At 32.1% G+C, this 16,853-nt stretch overlaps 1 protein-coding gene across 8 annotated transcripts in view; it reads left to right on the top strand.

The window, feature by feature from the left end:
• LOC123319500 (disks large 1 tumor suppressor protein) overlaps positions 1 to 15,515 on the top strand; it is a 693,102-nt gene extending 677,587 nt beyond the window's left edge. For 5 of the 8 annotated variants that reach the window (XM_044906514.1, XM_044906518.1, XM_044906520.1 and 2 more), the window contains 9 exons: positions 1,254 to 1,356; positions 1,490 to 1,537; positions 7,143 to 7,184; positions 7,338 to 7,418; positions 11,869 to 12,018; positions 12,649 to 12,821; positions 13,264 to 13,373; positions 13,483 to 13,574; positions 14,147 to 15,515. In XM_044906514.1, the coding sequence (XP_044762449.1) occupies positions 1,254 to 1,356; positions 1,490 to 1,537; positions 7,143 to 7,184; positions 7,338 to 7,418; positions 11,869 to 12,018; positions 12,649 to 12,821; positions 13,264 to 13,373; positions 13,483 to 13,574; positions 14,147 to 14,253 (906 nt within the window). In that variant the 3' untranslated portion in view covers positions 14,254 to 15,515. The remainder of the gene's footprint in view (positions 1 to 1,253; positions 1,357 to 1,489; positions 1,538 to 7,142; positions 7,185 to 7,337; positions 7,419 to 11,868; positions 12,019 to 12,648; positions 12,822 to 13,263; positions 13,374 to 13,482; positions 13,575 to 14,146) is intronic. The other 3 variants (XM_044906515.1, XM_044906516.1, XM_044906517.1) reach the window with 3 other exon arrangements.
• Positions 15,516 to 16,853: the final 1,338 nt, after the last annotated feature.

The following is a 16,853-nucleotide window of genomic DNA, read 5'->3' as shown; positions in this document are numbered from 1 at the left end:
ATTGTGAGCCAAAATCTCCTCAATCTTAGGTGTAGGGGTTGTCACCCCTAAATTCTCAATAATAATTATAGAGGGTGAGCAATACCTCAATTGGAAGACAATATGTCCCTCTACATAATACTAGCATTATGTAGAGGAACATATTGTCTTCCAATATACCCTACACCCCTACATCTAGGTTTGAGGAGATTTCGGCTTACAATTTTTATCAAAATATATCTCCCTTTCTTTAAAAATTGACCTGTTCCGGCTTTTTTTTTTTGAAAACATCCTTGTCGAGAAATAATTATCCTGGAAAGTTTTCAAATTGTCACCTCCTATAACTACTTCAAGGAATCAATAAAAATTTGCAAACCATAGTATTCATGTAGGGGGACAAGTGATCTTTCAATTGAGGTAAATTTCACCCCCTATTCCCTAGTGAGAATTTAGGGGTGATAGCCCTTAAACCTAGGGTCGAGGAGATTTCGGCTCACAATTCTACTAAAAATATGTTCCCCTCCGAACAAAAATTGACCTGTTCCGGCATTTTCTCTGAAAACATCCTTATTGCGACATAATTGGCCTGGCAAGTTTTGAAATTGTCACCCTGTATACCAAAGATATAAGGATTTCATGATACCGAGATTCGATTACTCCAAATTTCACTTTCCTGAAACAACCTTGGACCATATTTCATTCCACATAATGAAACATAGAGTGATAGAGTTCATCTTCCTTCTATGTTTCAAAATAATTTAATAGGGTTCCGAGAAAGACGAGCAAACGAAAATAGTAAATACTGAAGGTTGTGCGATAATTTTCACAAGAATAATCGATAATCCCATCCCCCATATCTACGATCGTAGACCAGTGGTTAACACCTTCTCACGAAACTTTCTCGTGAAAAACACCACTAAATAATTCTTATCGCCGTTTAGGCGTCATTCACAAAAGAAACATTATAGAACCTTAGGAACGAAACTCATTTATGAAAAAGTTGATGAATCACAACGGTTATCTCCTCGTCGGTGCTATTTATCTCGGCCCAAGCGCCTAACCGAGTTTTATTTAGAAACAACATTCGGGAAAACTTAATAATAGCAGACTACTTGTGGTCCGTAGGCTCATAACCAACATTTTCGTTTTCCCTGTCAGAATATGGTGCAAAACAAAAAAGTGAGGAGGAAACGTCTTACCAGATCAATTAGATGAGTTTTTTTATAAGAAAGTAAGTTAATACCGTGTGTTAAATAAATGCTTTTTCTTTTCAGCAATCAACTCTAGATAGGAAAAAAAAGAACTTTTCGTTCAGTAGAAAGTTCCCGTTCATGAAGAGTAAAGATGATAAGTCGGAAGATGGCTCAGATCAAGAACGTGAGTTTACCTAATTATTCATCACCGTTTATACATGTTGTAATCTCTATCTCTTTCTCTCTTTTCTGTATCTATTTATGTTTCACCTTTCATTTCATTTTGGTTTTGTTTTTCATTTTTATGTTTCCTTCAGTGGCCAATGATCCAAAGCTAGCTAATGATCGTGAAAAAAGTTCCTCAAGTAAGTAATCTTTTTGCTTTCAGTTTCATTTTACGCTTGTTCTGTTTTTCCTGCGATTATTTTTGTCCTTTATTTGCTTTTAACTCTCGCAGGCATTGTGTTGTTCCATCAATAAAAGCTAAAGAAACTGAAAGGGATAAGAGGAACTACTCAAAGAAATTGAAATAACGAATTAAGGTGGATATGCCCACTCCAAATTGCGCATTGATGAACTTGAATACTTAATATCATTAATGATACATATACGCTTCTGAAAACTTATCCACAAACAGATATCCCGCAAAATATAATCCTCTGGTTCATCTGACATTTCCTAGTGATAACCAATCCATTTACATGTCCGAATCTTTAAAAACCTTCATAATGCGTTCGAAGTAAAACCAAGAACATAAACATTTGTAAGACAAATGAACAATCGAAATGTAATTGGAAAATCGAAAGTCACAGAATTTGTATTTTAACCGATTATACCGATATAAAGACTAGTGAAAATTTTTTTGGGATTCTCTTCTAATCAAATGGAATCTGAAGAAGAATCTAAGTTTCAATTTTTTTTCAGAATAACTGAAAATAAAGCTAGATTGACATTTGAATTCGAAATACTTTCCGGTTTTTTATTCGATTTTTTAGCCTTCTCGTTCAAAATAAGGATAGAAAGAAAATGGAAAATTATTTCTTACGTTCTGATATTATTGTAATCTTATATTATTAACAATTATAGTTTATACCGAGATAAAGAGACCAAGGTCTCTAAGCGAATCATATTATGCTCGGGCATCCTGCTGTTATTATCAATTCGAATATTCTTGGGATTTTCCCTCTACAGAAACATTTTCCCAATGAAATCTTCGATGCAGTTGCTACATTTTATCTTTATCTTGAGGAATACTCAAGGATTTTATGCACAGGATGAGCAAAATTCGATGAGATTGAATTGAATGACTGCTCTGTTACTGTTACAGCTAAGGATAATGGATGCCACATTCTCTACCTTGATTTCCAAGAGATGTAGTATATCATTTTCTTTGGTTTTCAAGTTATATGTGAAATCTCATTGTTAGGCTTTTCAAATTGGTGCCTCTAACTCGTATTTTCTTCTATGTTAGAAAGCAAATGTAACATTCTAATTCTTTTATTTAGAATGAAATAGACTTAACTTTTTTTTCAAATAGTAGTGAACTGAAAAAATCTTCAACAACGCCCTGAATTCCACATGAAAAAGTGTTTATAGATTGTTACATTTGTTTTTCGTTATTAGGTACATACTGAAATTTTACGAGATAGGGGCAATTTAAAGAACCCAAAAATAAGTTTTTATTTATTACTTTAAAACAAAAGGAGATAAAAAGAGATATGTGTTTAGCCATCATACATCCTTTGAAAATCAAGGTCGAAAATGTGTGATTTTCCCCTGGCAGTTACAGTGATTTATAGAGCCTTCATTCAATACCATCGAATTCAGTCCATTCTGTACAGGCTTATTGATTTATAAATGCCTCCCCACTCCTAACTTTTTTATGCCACTGGTAAAAAAGAGTACTTTATAACTCAGAGTTAATTATAAATTATAATTGATTCAGGAGTTTGTCATGCTCCCTATATGAGGGGAGGGGTGGAGGGTTGTTGAGTTGTTTTAAATGGCAACCCCCGCCGTTTTGTGCTAGGGATGTGATTCGTAATCATACACTTTATGAGCGATTCATGTTTTCGAAGACATGCTTTCATCGTTGCGTAGTGATTGATTGAAGATGGAAGAAAGAATGTATGTTCGTATACTTAAAGAAAGTATCTTCATTTTACTTTTGTGATCTTGTTTTTTTTTCGTATAATTCATCCATTACTAATTTAACTACCCTAGGAAGAAGGCATGCTTTCGAAAACACTTTAAATACATCAATTTCTTCTTGAGGGAATGTCAGTGACATCGAAATACATATTGAAAAATACGAATTGAATGAGTTCAAACATTTCGTCTCTCTATTAAAAAAGTGTTTGTTTATTTATTCATTCAAATATAGGGATATAAATTGAAAAAATCCCAAAACAATCCAAAAATTACTTAAGAATTAAACTATAGAATAATAAATCATCTATAGATGGGGGCTTATACTACTAATAGTACTTATTGCCATATAGTAGTATGAGATGCGATAATACCTAAATCAAAGAGAAAATCATTTCTCGAAAAAATCTTTCCGACCCTACTTATAAATGAAAACAGTAACATAAGGTTGATAAAAAATCTCCTCACTGACAAAACATTTTTCAGCAACTACTGAAGGTGTATCCATTTCTGGTATAAAAAGTAAAGGTTACAGACCTTAAGGTCGCAGTGAACTGTAACCCCTTCTTACTATATAAGGGTTGCTTTTTGAGAAAAATTCAACAACCCCCCACCCTTCCTAGAGGGCACATTAGAAACTCCTCAACCAAACATGAGAAGTTGCTTTATTCAAAACAAAAATTGACAATGTTCGAGCGTTTTTCTACAAAAGAGTAAATACCGAAGATATTGATTTGTGCTTTACTTTTCATGTTCTCTGTATGTATTAAAGCAATAAAATAGTATTATTCAATGAAAGAAAAATGTGAAAAAATAGTTGGTCTGCCACTTACATTATTTTCGCCTCTTTGTGCTTTTCCTTTTTATTTTAAAGACATTTGTAACTATTCATCAATTTTTCAAAGTTTGTTCATTGCGATTGTAGTTATTTTTTCAAAACATTCATATCGTTTTATATTCTCAGAATGGAACATTTGGAAGATAACAAAAATTATAGTCGGTAGAAAGTTCATATCGCAATATCTTGTAATTGTGAGATTATAACGTTTATTACTTATGGTAATAGCTCTTCTTTTGTCCACCTTGGTATATATATTCTTTTGAATGTCGGAATGTCAGCAATACATTTTTAGTTATCAAACAATATAGCATATGTATGAGTTTTAGCAAAGGTTAGTGTAACGGGGTACCATACAATTTGGAGTATGATACAAGAGCTTAGGAAGAAACCTCAGTAAAAAAACCCTGTCTCCCCGTGAGAAGTGTAGTGATGACAAATTTGTTTACAGAATAAGCTTTTAATACTGAAGGGCTTCCTTTCCATTGACATAAAAATTTCTTTATCCTCTTTCCATTTCGAAATAATATCTGAAACAAAGAAACAGAGCAGAAAACGAGAAAAAAAAGCGAATAATAAAGTGAAATGAAAAAGGTTTAGAATGTATAGGAGAATATAAAAATCTTTTGAAAAAATTGGGTTCCTCGTGGGAAAAGAAAGCAGGATCACGCAAAGGCTTCCTGAAATATCCTGCATAAAGGAAAAAAAAATCTGAATTCCAAAAGTTTTGTACGGAACTTTTTTGTATACAGTTGCAAAAAAATGTGAAAAGGGAGGAGCATTTATAATACCTAATCAGTCTTTGTGTACCGAGCTTCAATTTGGACATAAGTAGTTAAATTTTTTAATTGGCAGGGACTGCAGGGAGAATCCGAAATAATATTGATTGAAGGATAATCTGAGAAGAGTCTGGAAGAGACTGAATCTTCAAATTTTCATTTCGTAACTCTTTTACCTGAGTGGAACATGGGATATGATCACTTGATCAGCATGAATGAATCCTACTTTTTTCGGAAATCAGTCGTTTCGCATTCGTTTCATTTGCTATGATACGTCATTATAGATTTTCGAATATCAAATAACACGGTTTTCGTAATTATACCGAAACCAATGACGTGACTAACAACAGCGCAAACAACTCATCGCGCCTATCTCAATTAATACCGAAATTTAATATTTGAGCGACGATTTCATGTACAACAAATTTTTCAACAGTTTCAATCGGTCCGGAACCTGGCCTATTTACAGTGCATGTCCGATAATTCCAAGGCCAGCTGCGAATAATTAAGTACAGAATGAAACATGGCATGTGGCAAATTCAATGATCGCGGCATGAATAATTTTTATTTATGAAGTGCTGCGAATGGATTTAATATATGTAGCTGAATTTATCATGGGATCCAATGTTTTTTCCGCTGGCCCGATGCATGACGATTTCGTGACTAAAAATCATGTCACACTGTAACGAGGAGGTCGCCTGCTTGTTCTATTTGGAACATGCAAATTTACTTAATGTTTGTTCTTGGGTTCTTGGTTCAATCGAATAAATTGAGAAAATAATTGTATCATTTTTAAATGCTTGTTGATTAGATCTGGATATGAGTATTTGTGCAGTCAAATGCTTTCCTAGTTTCTATACAGTGTGTATTTAAAGGTGAGGCTTTTTCAGATAGAACTTGTGAAAAAAAAGCGTTTCACCAAAAATGCACCTATGATAACTCAAATAGATCCTCATACGACCCTATGTAGGTCATTTGTTATCTGAATCATCGCAAATCAATGGGAAAAAACTTATCCCCTGATAAGTTAACGAAACCATATGGTTTCGTTAAGGATATTGGCCCGATCGATTTACACGTGACAATGAAAATGGGAACAAAGGATTGCCAAATTTTTCTCATTTTTTAGTAACTTAAACGATTTTACTGAATCGCCTATTTCAATACCAACTTATAGAAAAAATTTAGGACCAAGTGTAAAAAAATAGAATATTAGTTCAAAATACACCAACAAGATTCACAAATTTTTCACACTGGTCATAACAATCTTCTTGTTCGCATACAGAATTTTGAAAATTTCGAAATAGACGTTTTCTCTACATCAAATTTCCAAATTCAATCTCGAAACACCATGGCGACATACCAATGATGAGATTTGAATTTGAAATATGGCCACAAACTATGAACTGGTGGTAGAGGAAAGAATGGCCCTTTTTCGGTTTCCTATTACTTTTCTCAAATAAGCGGAAGACATTTTGGCTCACCATAAGCCATTTTTCGTAAAATGGAAAAAATTTATAAAATGGTTCACACAAATGCGCTCGCCTACATACTAATAAATAAGAACTACATAGCAAAAGATCTTGGCTATAAATTGAAAACTTATTAACCTGCATATAATGTTACTTATTAATTAACCAGGAATGGACTTCATTTGAATAACTCTGCTTTATTCATTATAAGATTCTACATTCTACAGAAACATGTGTCCTACTAACCAATCTTAATACTTGTATATGTAACAGTAACAATAAGTCCAGTAATTTTGTATTATTACCACTTATTATTCAAAGTATTTTATTTATTTATCCATTTTATTCCATCATGACTGAATCGTCCTTCACAAAATTGATTTCTCTACATTCTCAAAATGATTGATATAAGTGAATCACAGCTTTGTAAACACACCTTGTGATTCGTCCTGAATTTAGAATGAATATGATAAAAATTTAGTTTTCATTAATTTTCGGTAATCATACAAAATTTCCGGATCAACTGCATGTGTCTTAATATAATATATACACTTTCACACTCATGGTGAATCATAACATCACTTGTAAGTCTTTTTCATTCGATTATTCACAACTTTCATTAACCACTTATTTCCAGTAACAATTATCACTAACACACCGTTGAGCTTTTTTGTTACTATTCATATAGGTTAAGCTTATAAATCTTTGAACCTTATTGAATTTTTTTCCACAGCTTTCATGTTGTGCTACACCCAGGAGGATGCTAACGCAGAAGGTAATGTTTATTTTTATCATATACTTAATTAAGTAAAATACAATACTTCATATGAAATAATGAATTTACAATCTTACATTTTAAGAGCTATGTGATATTTAAGTTTACTACATAAATTTTTTTTTGGCTTCTTTTCTGTGTTTCATAGTACAGGTGAAATATTGTATCGCGTAGAACTGCCGTACATGGAAGAGATCACGTTAATTTACTTGGAGAATAATGATAACGATGATAGTAAGTGGTTAGTGTTGTGCTGCATGTCGATCAGATGCAGATTCCCTTGCACTAATCGTGATCGTTCTAATAAAATCAAAGCCTTTTTTACGGGCCGTCGACTAATATGTTTTATTCTGTGTTTGTTTTTCATTTTAAACCTTCAAGATCACTCCATTTTTTCACTACTATTGACTTCAGATTTGATAAAGAGCTTCCTACCTATATCGTGAAGATTAAAAATTTTAGCAGCAATTGCGATGCCTAGAAAGGTAAAAAAATTTATTTTTCCTTCGTCATAAGCCATATTCCAATGTGAGACATGACTGCTACTGTTGATTCAAACGCACTTTTTTAACATGTTGTTGTAGGTTAAACCTCTATGTTTTGAGCTACGGTTATCGGTTATCATCATAATAAGGCAGACTACACTTAGGACTCTTGTCATGATTACATTTCACAATAATTAGTACTAGTGCATATTCAATACTGAGTATTAGTCAAGTAATTAATCTATAAGTATAATAGAAGGTTCAGAGTAAAGTATGTAATTCGTCATAAATATACCTACCAAAAATAATAATGTTTCGAGAACGAGAAAAAAACTAAATTCACAAAACAAATAGAAAAACAAACCTGAAATTAGGGTGGCATATTGCGTTACAAAAATGCCAAAGTATCTTTGGAACATTTCATGAGTGAATAGATGAGTAAGTCCGTGAACCAAATTTTCAATTGTTTCTTTTAATTTCCTTACGGTCAATTTTGGCAGTGCGAATATTGATATTGCAATGAATTGCATTTGATTAGTATTTTTAATTACATTCTTTTTGATGTAACAAAATGTTATACAGTTTTTCACAAATTAGGGATATGATGTCATGATTAATTTTTAAAAAGCATTCCCAATTCTTTATACTCTCGATAAACGCATTGAGAATAGTCAAAAAGTTACACCTGCGTACGAAATATCAAATTCTTATTAATTTCAGTTGATGGATGTCGTCATATCTCAAATTTAAGATACGCTGCATAATATTTGAGTAAAAAAGAACTCTATTGACAATACTAATCGACCTATTAAGAAGCATATTTTTTACAGACCAATCACAAAATATGTTTGGTATTTTGTTCTCCCTGGAAAGATATGCATAGAAAATATATAATATCTGCTGAACTCTATTAATCATTAGGTTATCGTCTTGTAAATTTACCAATGTATGTAGTTTTTTTATAAGTGATGCTTCTATGAAGTTGTAGTTTGTCTTATCACATTGGAATGGCTTTTCAAAAAGAAGGTGCTCATAATTTAAGAGTGAAAAAGAATAATAATGAATGTAGCAAAATTAGCTGGCATTCAATCTCATAAGTGATCAGAGATTTTTGATATTCGATTTTCATGATTTTTCTAAAAGTTTGCGTTATAAAAAATTGTCATTTCGTTGACTGCAATTTTGAAGGTCGATATTTTGTTCTTGTAAGTTCCTCTATAACATATATGTAGGTATTATTATAATTGTAAAGATGAAATTTGTATTATTATATCAACCAAGTTTGTAAGATTGTACGTGAAACAGAATTTATCTAAAAAGCTTCATATCGAAAATTAGGTACGCTAGCCATTTTAATGTCATTGGTATGTTTATATATTTTGGGGTTTCGAATACTCTGCTTGTTCAAGCTTAGATGCAAAATGTCAACCTTCAAAATTCCACAGCCTTTTTCAATGCATAGAACATACATATTTGTAAAATTCCTGCATTTATTTTTTCAAAAACGTTCGGAATGTATTGATTATTGGTAGAATTGAATAGATTGACAAGAAAGAAACCTACACATTTCCTAGTTAAGTAATTCATTTATAAAATTCAAACATTAAATTGAAAGAAAGAAGAAAAATCTGCGCAAAATAAAAGTTATGATATTAGCACTTATTCAATCTTTTTGCTCTCATTTTGCTCCATCAATACTCTCAGTTTCAAATTGAAAAAACGTGGAATATTCGAAATATTCGTTCATTTCCGAACATCCCATATACTACTTTCAATTTAAAATGTTTCGAATGACAACAGGAAGCATTCAAAACTGAAGGATAATGCGGAATTCGGGAAACTTTAAAAAAATTTTAGCGAGAAGAATTACGATCATACTAGGAACCATTTTAGTTAGAGCGCTACTTTTCGAAGAATACAATAGGTTACCCTATGTTTTAGTTCATTTAAACCGGTGTCAGTGGAAGGATATCATGATGATCCTTGTATGAATGGAATATTTCTTCAGTTTTTTTTATTGGTCTGTGATTACGAATCAATAGATTTTGGTTCTCCACTTTAATTTATATATTTCTGATTTTGCATATTTTTTGATATTCCATTTTTACACTGATCGTTAATAGATTGCGTTTATCGCTAAGCATTCATTATGTCCGTACTTTTACACTTAGAATTGTTACGAATAGCAATCACTCCTTCATCAAAATCGAAGCAGATTCATCATTTTGGCGACATCATCCCATTTTATCCATTCTTGCATTATTTCAGCTTACTTGAATACAGTGACTGATTGAATTGTTTGCTCACATTTCGATTTTTCCTATTTATGTGGAATTTTTCCCTGTGTCGTCCGTTTATTAACTCATTAACTTAACACTTGTTGATTATTCTGATATTTTTTCTTACTAACCAATAACATTTCATGACATGTTAGTCACTTTATTTGAATAGGCAAGTAGTTGAATGCGCATCTAATAGCGTCATGCATTCGAGCAGTATCGCATACGTGTTTAGAGTATTTTTGATATGAGAACCAGTTAATAGTTATTGTAGGTTTTAGAATTTTTTCTTATTAATCTTCAGTTGCGTGTTTTAGCCTCTTTGATTTCAATTTTCTAAGTATCGTTTTCAATTGTCAGCAGTCGCTCCTGAGATTAAGCATCACCTAATCATTCTGTCAACAAGAGAAATGACTGATCGTGAATGAATGATTTATTATAAAAATAATAATAATAACTGTTCTTTATTGACAACCGTCAATGGCGATTGACCGAAGTCCTTCAGCCTTTATCATTATAACTCTGTCAAATAATGGAAACATCATAGTCAAATAGTAAACGTCCTGAAGGTATGCAGTAGGAAGTTACTATGACATTTTCTAAAATTTGGACACTATAAACTCCCAGTTCTTTGTGTTAAATGCCTGTTTGCACCGACTTATTTGAGGCAGGCGCAACGTTAAGTCATACTTATTTCAGTGATTGCTATGGTAACTGCTTTAGAAATCAAGGAAATCTGTGAGCCTTAACTTTAAGTCTTTGCAAACAGGCATGAATCTTTTATATTTAACATTCAAAATATAATTTTTATCCGTCGCAATATTTTAATATTGAATACGCAGATGCACTTTGCGACATGCATATTATGTGGAAACAATATCCCAAAGGCGATTTTTGTAATACAGTTTTCAAATTATTTCACAAAATGTATAAAATGGGCATTCCATCACTTTCCAAAAGTTTGGGTTTTGCATGTTTTATCTCAAAGAGTCCATGCCCAACTCAGTACAATAATCCTTGTGCTGCATTGATCATATATTATCAATAACACCAAAACTGGTCAATTATATAGTTATTAATAACTCCGATTATTCTAGGATTACATGTATCAAATCATGATCCGCTCAACTTAACAGATTAATTATTAGTTAAACTATTCTACGTATTTTTGAATTTTTTCTCAGTCTCTGTCTGTCTGAACCCAAATTAAAATTTTTAGGCAGTTGTATTTTTTCAATGCTGGATCTTGATATTTATTCGTGGGAAAAAACAGGTTACAAAGCTCATTTTGATTATTTCATAATTATAGAAGATTAGATGAAAATTGTAAGCATTTTGACAATATACACATGGGATCAAATATGCAACCCTTCTGAGATAGAGGTGTCAAAAATTAAAAATTGTTTTCTCGATTGAATTTAAAGGGCAAGATACTACTCTTCAATATTTTCGATATGTTTTTTTAATTATTCTGTACAAAATGATAAGGTCATTCGCCTACTGTTTGTCGTGTACAATAGTCCAGAAGGTTAATTGTTTGGTGCTATCTCAGGAAAGCTGTTGAAAGAACCGATCATTTTTATAAACTAATTAAATATGTCTACTTATATTCAAAGGTATAGAAATTAATTTTTCTTATTTATCACATCTCTTCTTTCAATGTATAAGTAGACATATAAGGCATTCCATGCTTTTTATTAGGTTATTCACTTTAAAATAATACATGTGGATGTATGTTTACAATTAATAGTTCTGTGAAAGTTCAGTAGTTAAAATATTAACATGGCTTCTTTAGGAAACTTCTGAGCATTATACTGATCCAGTTTTTGAGACCCCTTAGTTGAAAATATTGCATATTTCCACATTCAAGTCACGTGGTGAAAGCGACGAACATTTCCATAATATATTTTGCTTTTGCAGGTAACGAAGAAACCGTTCTATCGTATGAACCTGTTCAACAAATGAACATTAACTATACGCGACCTGTTATCATATTGGGACCCTTGAAGGATAGGATCAATGACGATCTAATATCTGAATTTCCAGACAAGTTTGGCAGCTGTGTACCTCGTAAGTTACTAATAACTTCATAGGTATATACCTACAATGAATATAATATGAAGTATGTAATTGTTTTGAGTTAATAGATAGATAGCCTGAATAACCATGAATAGTCATGAAATGATTAAAACGTACTTGATTAATCTCGGTTATATAAAACAAGTGAAATTAATAACTTCACATCTTCATGTTAATTATTATTAATGATTGAAAATCTCGAATGATTTTTGTTTCATTCACTAATTTCATTGTATATTTGGTAAACCTATAACTTGTTTATGAGTATTGTTCCATTTTTTGGTGTGTTTATTTTCTAATTGTAATCATTGTCTTTTTCTATATTATTAGTGGGCGCTTCTTTTGGGTGTTCACACCTGTTAGCGTTCTTCATTGTCAAATATCAATAAAATAAAATGGCATCTGAAGATGCTATTGTGATAGCGAAACACGTATCGAAATTTAAACTCATTTTGTGAAACTCATAAAAACTGTTTCAAGTTCAATTATGGATTTTCATGAAGTATCGGCCGCATCCATCCAATAGTTCATATTTCTTATTATTGGTATCAAGCTTTCAATGCAACATATCGCATCAATAGGAACTGAAGTAATGCTTCCATAATTCTTCTTTCTCCACAGATACAACCAGACCTAAACGGGAGTATGAGGTTGATGGTAGAGATTACCATTTTGTGGCGTCTAGAGAACAAATGGAACGAGATATACAAAATCATTTGTTCATTGAGGCAGGTCAATATAATGAAAACCTTTATGGAACGTCTGTAGCTTCAGTGCGTGAAGTCGCCGAGAAGGTAAAATTGTCAAAATTATATATTATAAACAAATTAATTCAGATGCATAACATCCGCAGATAATTAAATCAACGAATGTTATGATCTAAATCGAACTAACAAACTACCATCGCTCGAAGTATCACCAGAATATTATTTACCTGCCTTACTGTTGAAGGCGTGATCCATTTCTTATTATATATTATATTCGAACATTCAGCTATGAGCAGAAGTTGAATCCAGCATTGTTGAACTGAAGTAAAAGCCAAATTATAACATAATATAAACATAACATCCATTGGATAGGATAAACTCGAATGAATCCCGTCAGTCATTAAGAGAATCATAAATATGTTAATAATGCTCAATCTTCACTAATAATACTTTTCATCTTATGCATATCTACCTATTACTACTGTGATGAGGAAAAATTTTATTGATTGGCAATATTGCATTTTTTCAGGGTAAACATTGCATTCTAGATGTTAGTGGAAATGCAATTAAAAGATTACAGGTAGCCCAACTATATCCAATTGCAATATTCATAAAACCAAAATCTATAGAATCTATGATGTGAGTATAAAGTACTTCTACGGTTTGTAATTTATTTATTTATTTACAATAAATATTTTAGCTTCTCTAATTTTAATGTTTTTCTGATTAAATGTTTTTTCTTATAAAGGGAAATGAATAAAAGGATGACTGAGGAGCAAGCGAAGAAAACTTATGAAAGGGCTCTGAAGATGGAGCAAGAATTTGCAGAATATTTCACAGGTGAGGAAATAAGGAGATAGACAAATATTATTCAATAATGAATAAAATAAAACAGAGGAAACTAGCTTATCAGCTAGGCGCAGCATCACTTCGATTATTATTATAGGAATTCGTGATATCAAAAAGTTAAGAACTGATAACCGATTATAGCCGACATAATATATCGTCATAAGCTTGTCCAATATTTTTTAATTTCGTTAGTATAAGGCTCGGTATAAAAGTTTGTTTACATGCTCAAGCCATTTGCGCAGGCAGACTGACGAAATAAAGGTTGATAAAAAAACCTTCAGCAACAAAGTTCTGGCTGAGTCAGTATTTTAATTAAAAAAAACTCAATCACCTTCACCCCTCTTCGAGGATGCATCACAAACTTCTTAATTATACATGAAAAGTTGCCTAGTTTAATAAAAATTCACCTGTTGGAGCATTTTTCTACAAAATAGTGAATAGCGAAGATATAAATCCTGTGCGTTACTTTTTTCTTAATCTGTAGATAATTGAAAACACGATTTTTATGTTGAAATTTGAGAACTATAGCCACATTGCTTAAAATTATGTTCTTTATTTTCCAGCTGTCATACAAGGTGATACTCCTGAAGATATATACAATCAGGTGAAGGACGTCATCGATGAACAAAGTGGACCAACAATCTGGGTTCCCGCGAAGGAGAAGCTATGACCTCTACAATCGCCAGTGTGGACCTTCCCTGCACGATCAAGGCTACACTGATATTGAAGTGCATTACTATTACCCCGAACCAGAGACAACAACTTGTTGTCGTCTCTGCCCCGAACCTTACCCTGAAACGTTGAATTGAACCTCTCGTTATGTGCGGTGCCTCCATAAATAAATTTGCTTGCGAAACGGCTCTTTTCATAACTACAGTGCTAGATGTGCTACATTTATCTACTAGATTTAATTCGTATTTTAAATTTCAATTATTTTTCTACTTGTATTCTTTAGTTTTAAACAGGTTTTAAAATTACTGAGTTACTTCAATTTTACTCCCTTTCCAGAATGAAGGTGTACTTGGGCTGCTGCAATCGGAAGAATGTCTTTCCATTGATGTCTCTTAATTTCTTTGCGAGATAAGAATTTGTTTAAGAGCTTTATTATTAAAACGATAATATCTCAACTCTTGAGTTGAACAAGCAGTAGTACAGACCAAAAAATATAATCATATAAAAAATCAGTCAAGTAGAAGCAATTATTAAGTTCAATGTGTAAATGAAAGGTTGTAATTTATGATATTAATTCAAATGTACAACATCCGCCGATGATTAAATCAACAAATGTTACGATCTGAATCGAACTAACACCTGCCTTACTTTGAAGGCGTGATCCTTTTATTGTTGTAATTTATGTTCAACAATAAAGTGTACCTACCCTAAGAGACATCTATGACAACAGTGTTCACCTATTTGAAAAATGACCTAAGGTACTCTTGATCCTTTCACCTCTCATCATCTATGAATTTTGCTCTTCAGATTGAATAAAAGTTTTATAGATAAACGATAAATTTGGTATGCCTAGCACTTTTCTTACACACAAGTAGTATCAAATGAACCTCATAGTGTTTGTGAGATTTACCCACGAACAGGCTTGTGTAGAACGAGGAGCAAACTCCAAGTTCTTGTTTCATCGTAAATGAAAGAAAGCACTTGTGTTATTTAACAAAATAATATACAAATAGTCAAACCTTTCAATCGTTTATATACTATATCTAAATTAGCCAATTGTTATTTAACTTAGGTAGGTTTTATCAATGTTTTTGTAGTGTATGTATAAAATGGAGGGATTTTCCTGCCAATACTTCAGAACAGAAAATTGTGTATATAAAATATTGATCTATCTATGTGTAGTTAACAGGAAATTCTGTTATTGTTATGAGAGAGTTGTGACCTAACTTATTTGAGTTAATAAAACAAATTTTACTAGAATTATACAAATTATTTCTCCATATATTGCTTGTTGAACTTTTAAACAGCACGAGTTGCAGAAAATGATGTATATCTGAGGAAGATGTACCTGGAAAATGTGGTAAAACAGAATGGGCAATTATAAAAACTATTCACTCCATAAATTGTTTATCTGGCTTTATTATACAGTATAGATATGTCAGATTATCCCGAGCCAAGAACAAAAAATTTTAACACGACCGGCGTTCCACGGCCTCCTTTCAGACTCTTTAATTCTAGAAATCGCCATCTTGAAAATTTGACAGAAAGGATTATGTGTGAAAAGATTTATTTTGACGAGTTCTACAAACAAAGATTCAATTTTGCAAAAGCCCTGTACGTCCTTTGAAGGAAGTACAAAGGCGTAGAAGGGCCAAGAAACTATTTTATTTTCAATTCCCACTTAGTCAGGATCTCGAGATGCTGAGATATAAGTCGGGATTATATAACTTTCGAATTAAACGCAGTCCGCTATTGCTTCGAGGTTATGAAAAAAATACGCTCCTAAAAGTTGGGCAATGTCACATGTATCATTTTCGATTATATCGATCGGAAAAATAACCGGAAAAAAATCGCCGGGAATTTTGTTGTCGAAAGGCGTTCTGCCTGTAAATTATATTCATATTCATATGTTTGACATATTTGCATTCTGAAAAAACCATGATGATTACATTTTCTGAAGATTCAAATAGACCAAGAATATAAATATCATGTTTGTTTGTATTGATGATTTTCAAGTTTTCAATCCTACCAAAAACTGTTCTAGAACTGCGTCAAAATATGATGGACATAATATTTTAACAAAAACTGTCCATGCTATACCTATCCCAGTTCGGAGGAAAATTCAGTCTGCGAAAATTAAAAATATTAGACTATTCTAAAACAAATGCTATATCTGTAGAGGCTCGAAGGCGAAAATTATGGATGAATGGAAGGACATCTTGCTGAAATCTGTTTATGATAAAACCAAGTTCCATATGATTATTTTCCGAAGGCTGAAGGACTTCGGTCGATGGCCAATAAAAAACAGTTATTATTATTATTTTCCGAGTTTTTATTGTATTTATTGTTATCTTAGAGATTGACACTTATTGATCATGCATATTTTTGTGGACAGAAATTTCATAGAATCATGTCGAAAATGAGAATTTCACTAAAATGGTTAGCCTTGAGTGAAGAAGATATAGCATATCAGACATATTATATATACTTCTGTACCTATAACCATCCTTAGGAAAAACCATCCGTATTTAAAATGAAAAAGTTATTTTTTTTCATCCCTAGTACAAGAAAAAAAAAGTTGAATATATATAGTATCGT

This window comes from Coccinella septempunctata, chromosome 8, assembly GCF_907165205.1.
Source record: "Coccinella septempunctata chromosome 8, icCocSept1.1, whole genome shotgun sequence".
NCBI lineage: Eukaryota > Metazoa > Arthropoda > Insecta > Coleoptera > Coccinellidae > Coccinella > Coccinella septempunctata.
The sequence above is the reverse complement of the archived record's forward strand: the minus strand, read 5'-3'. Positions and strand labels throughout refer to the sequence as shown.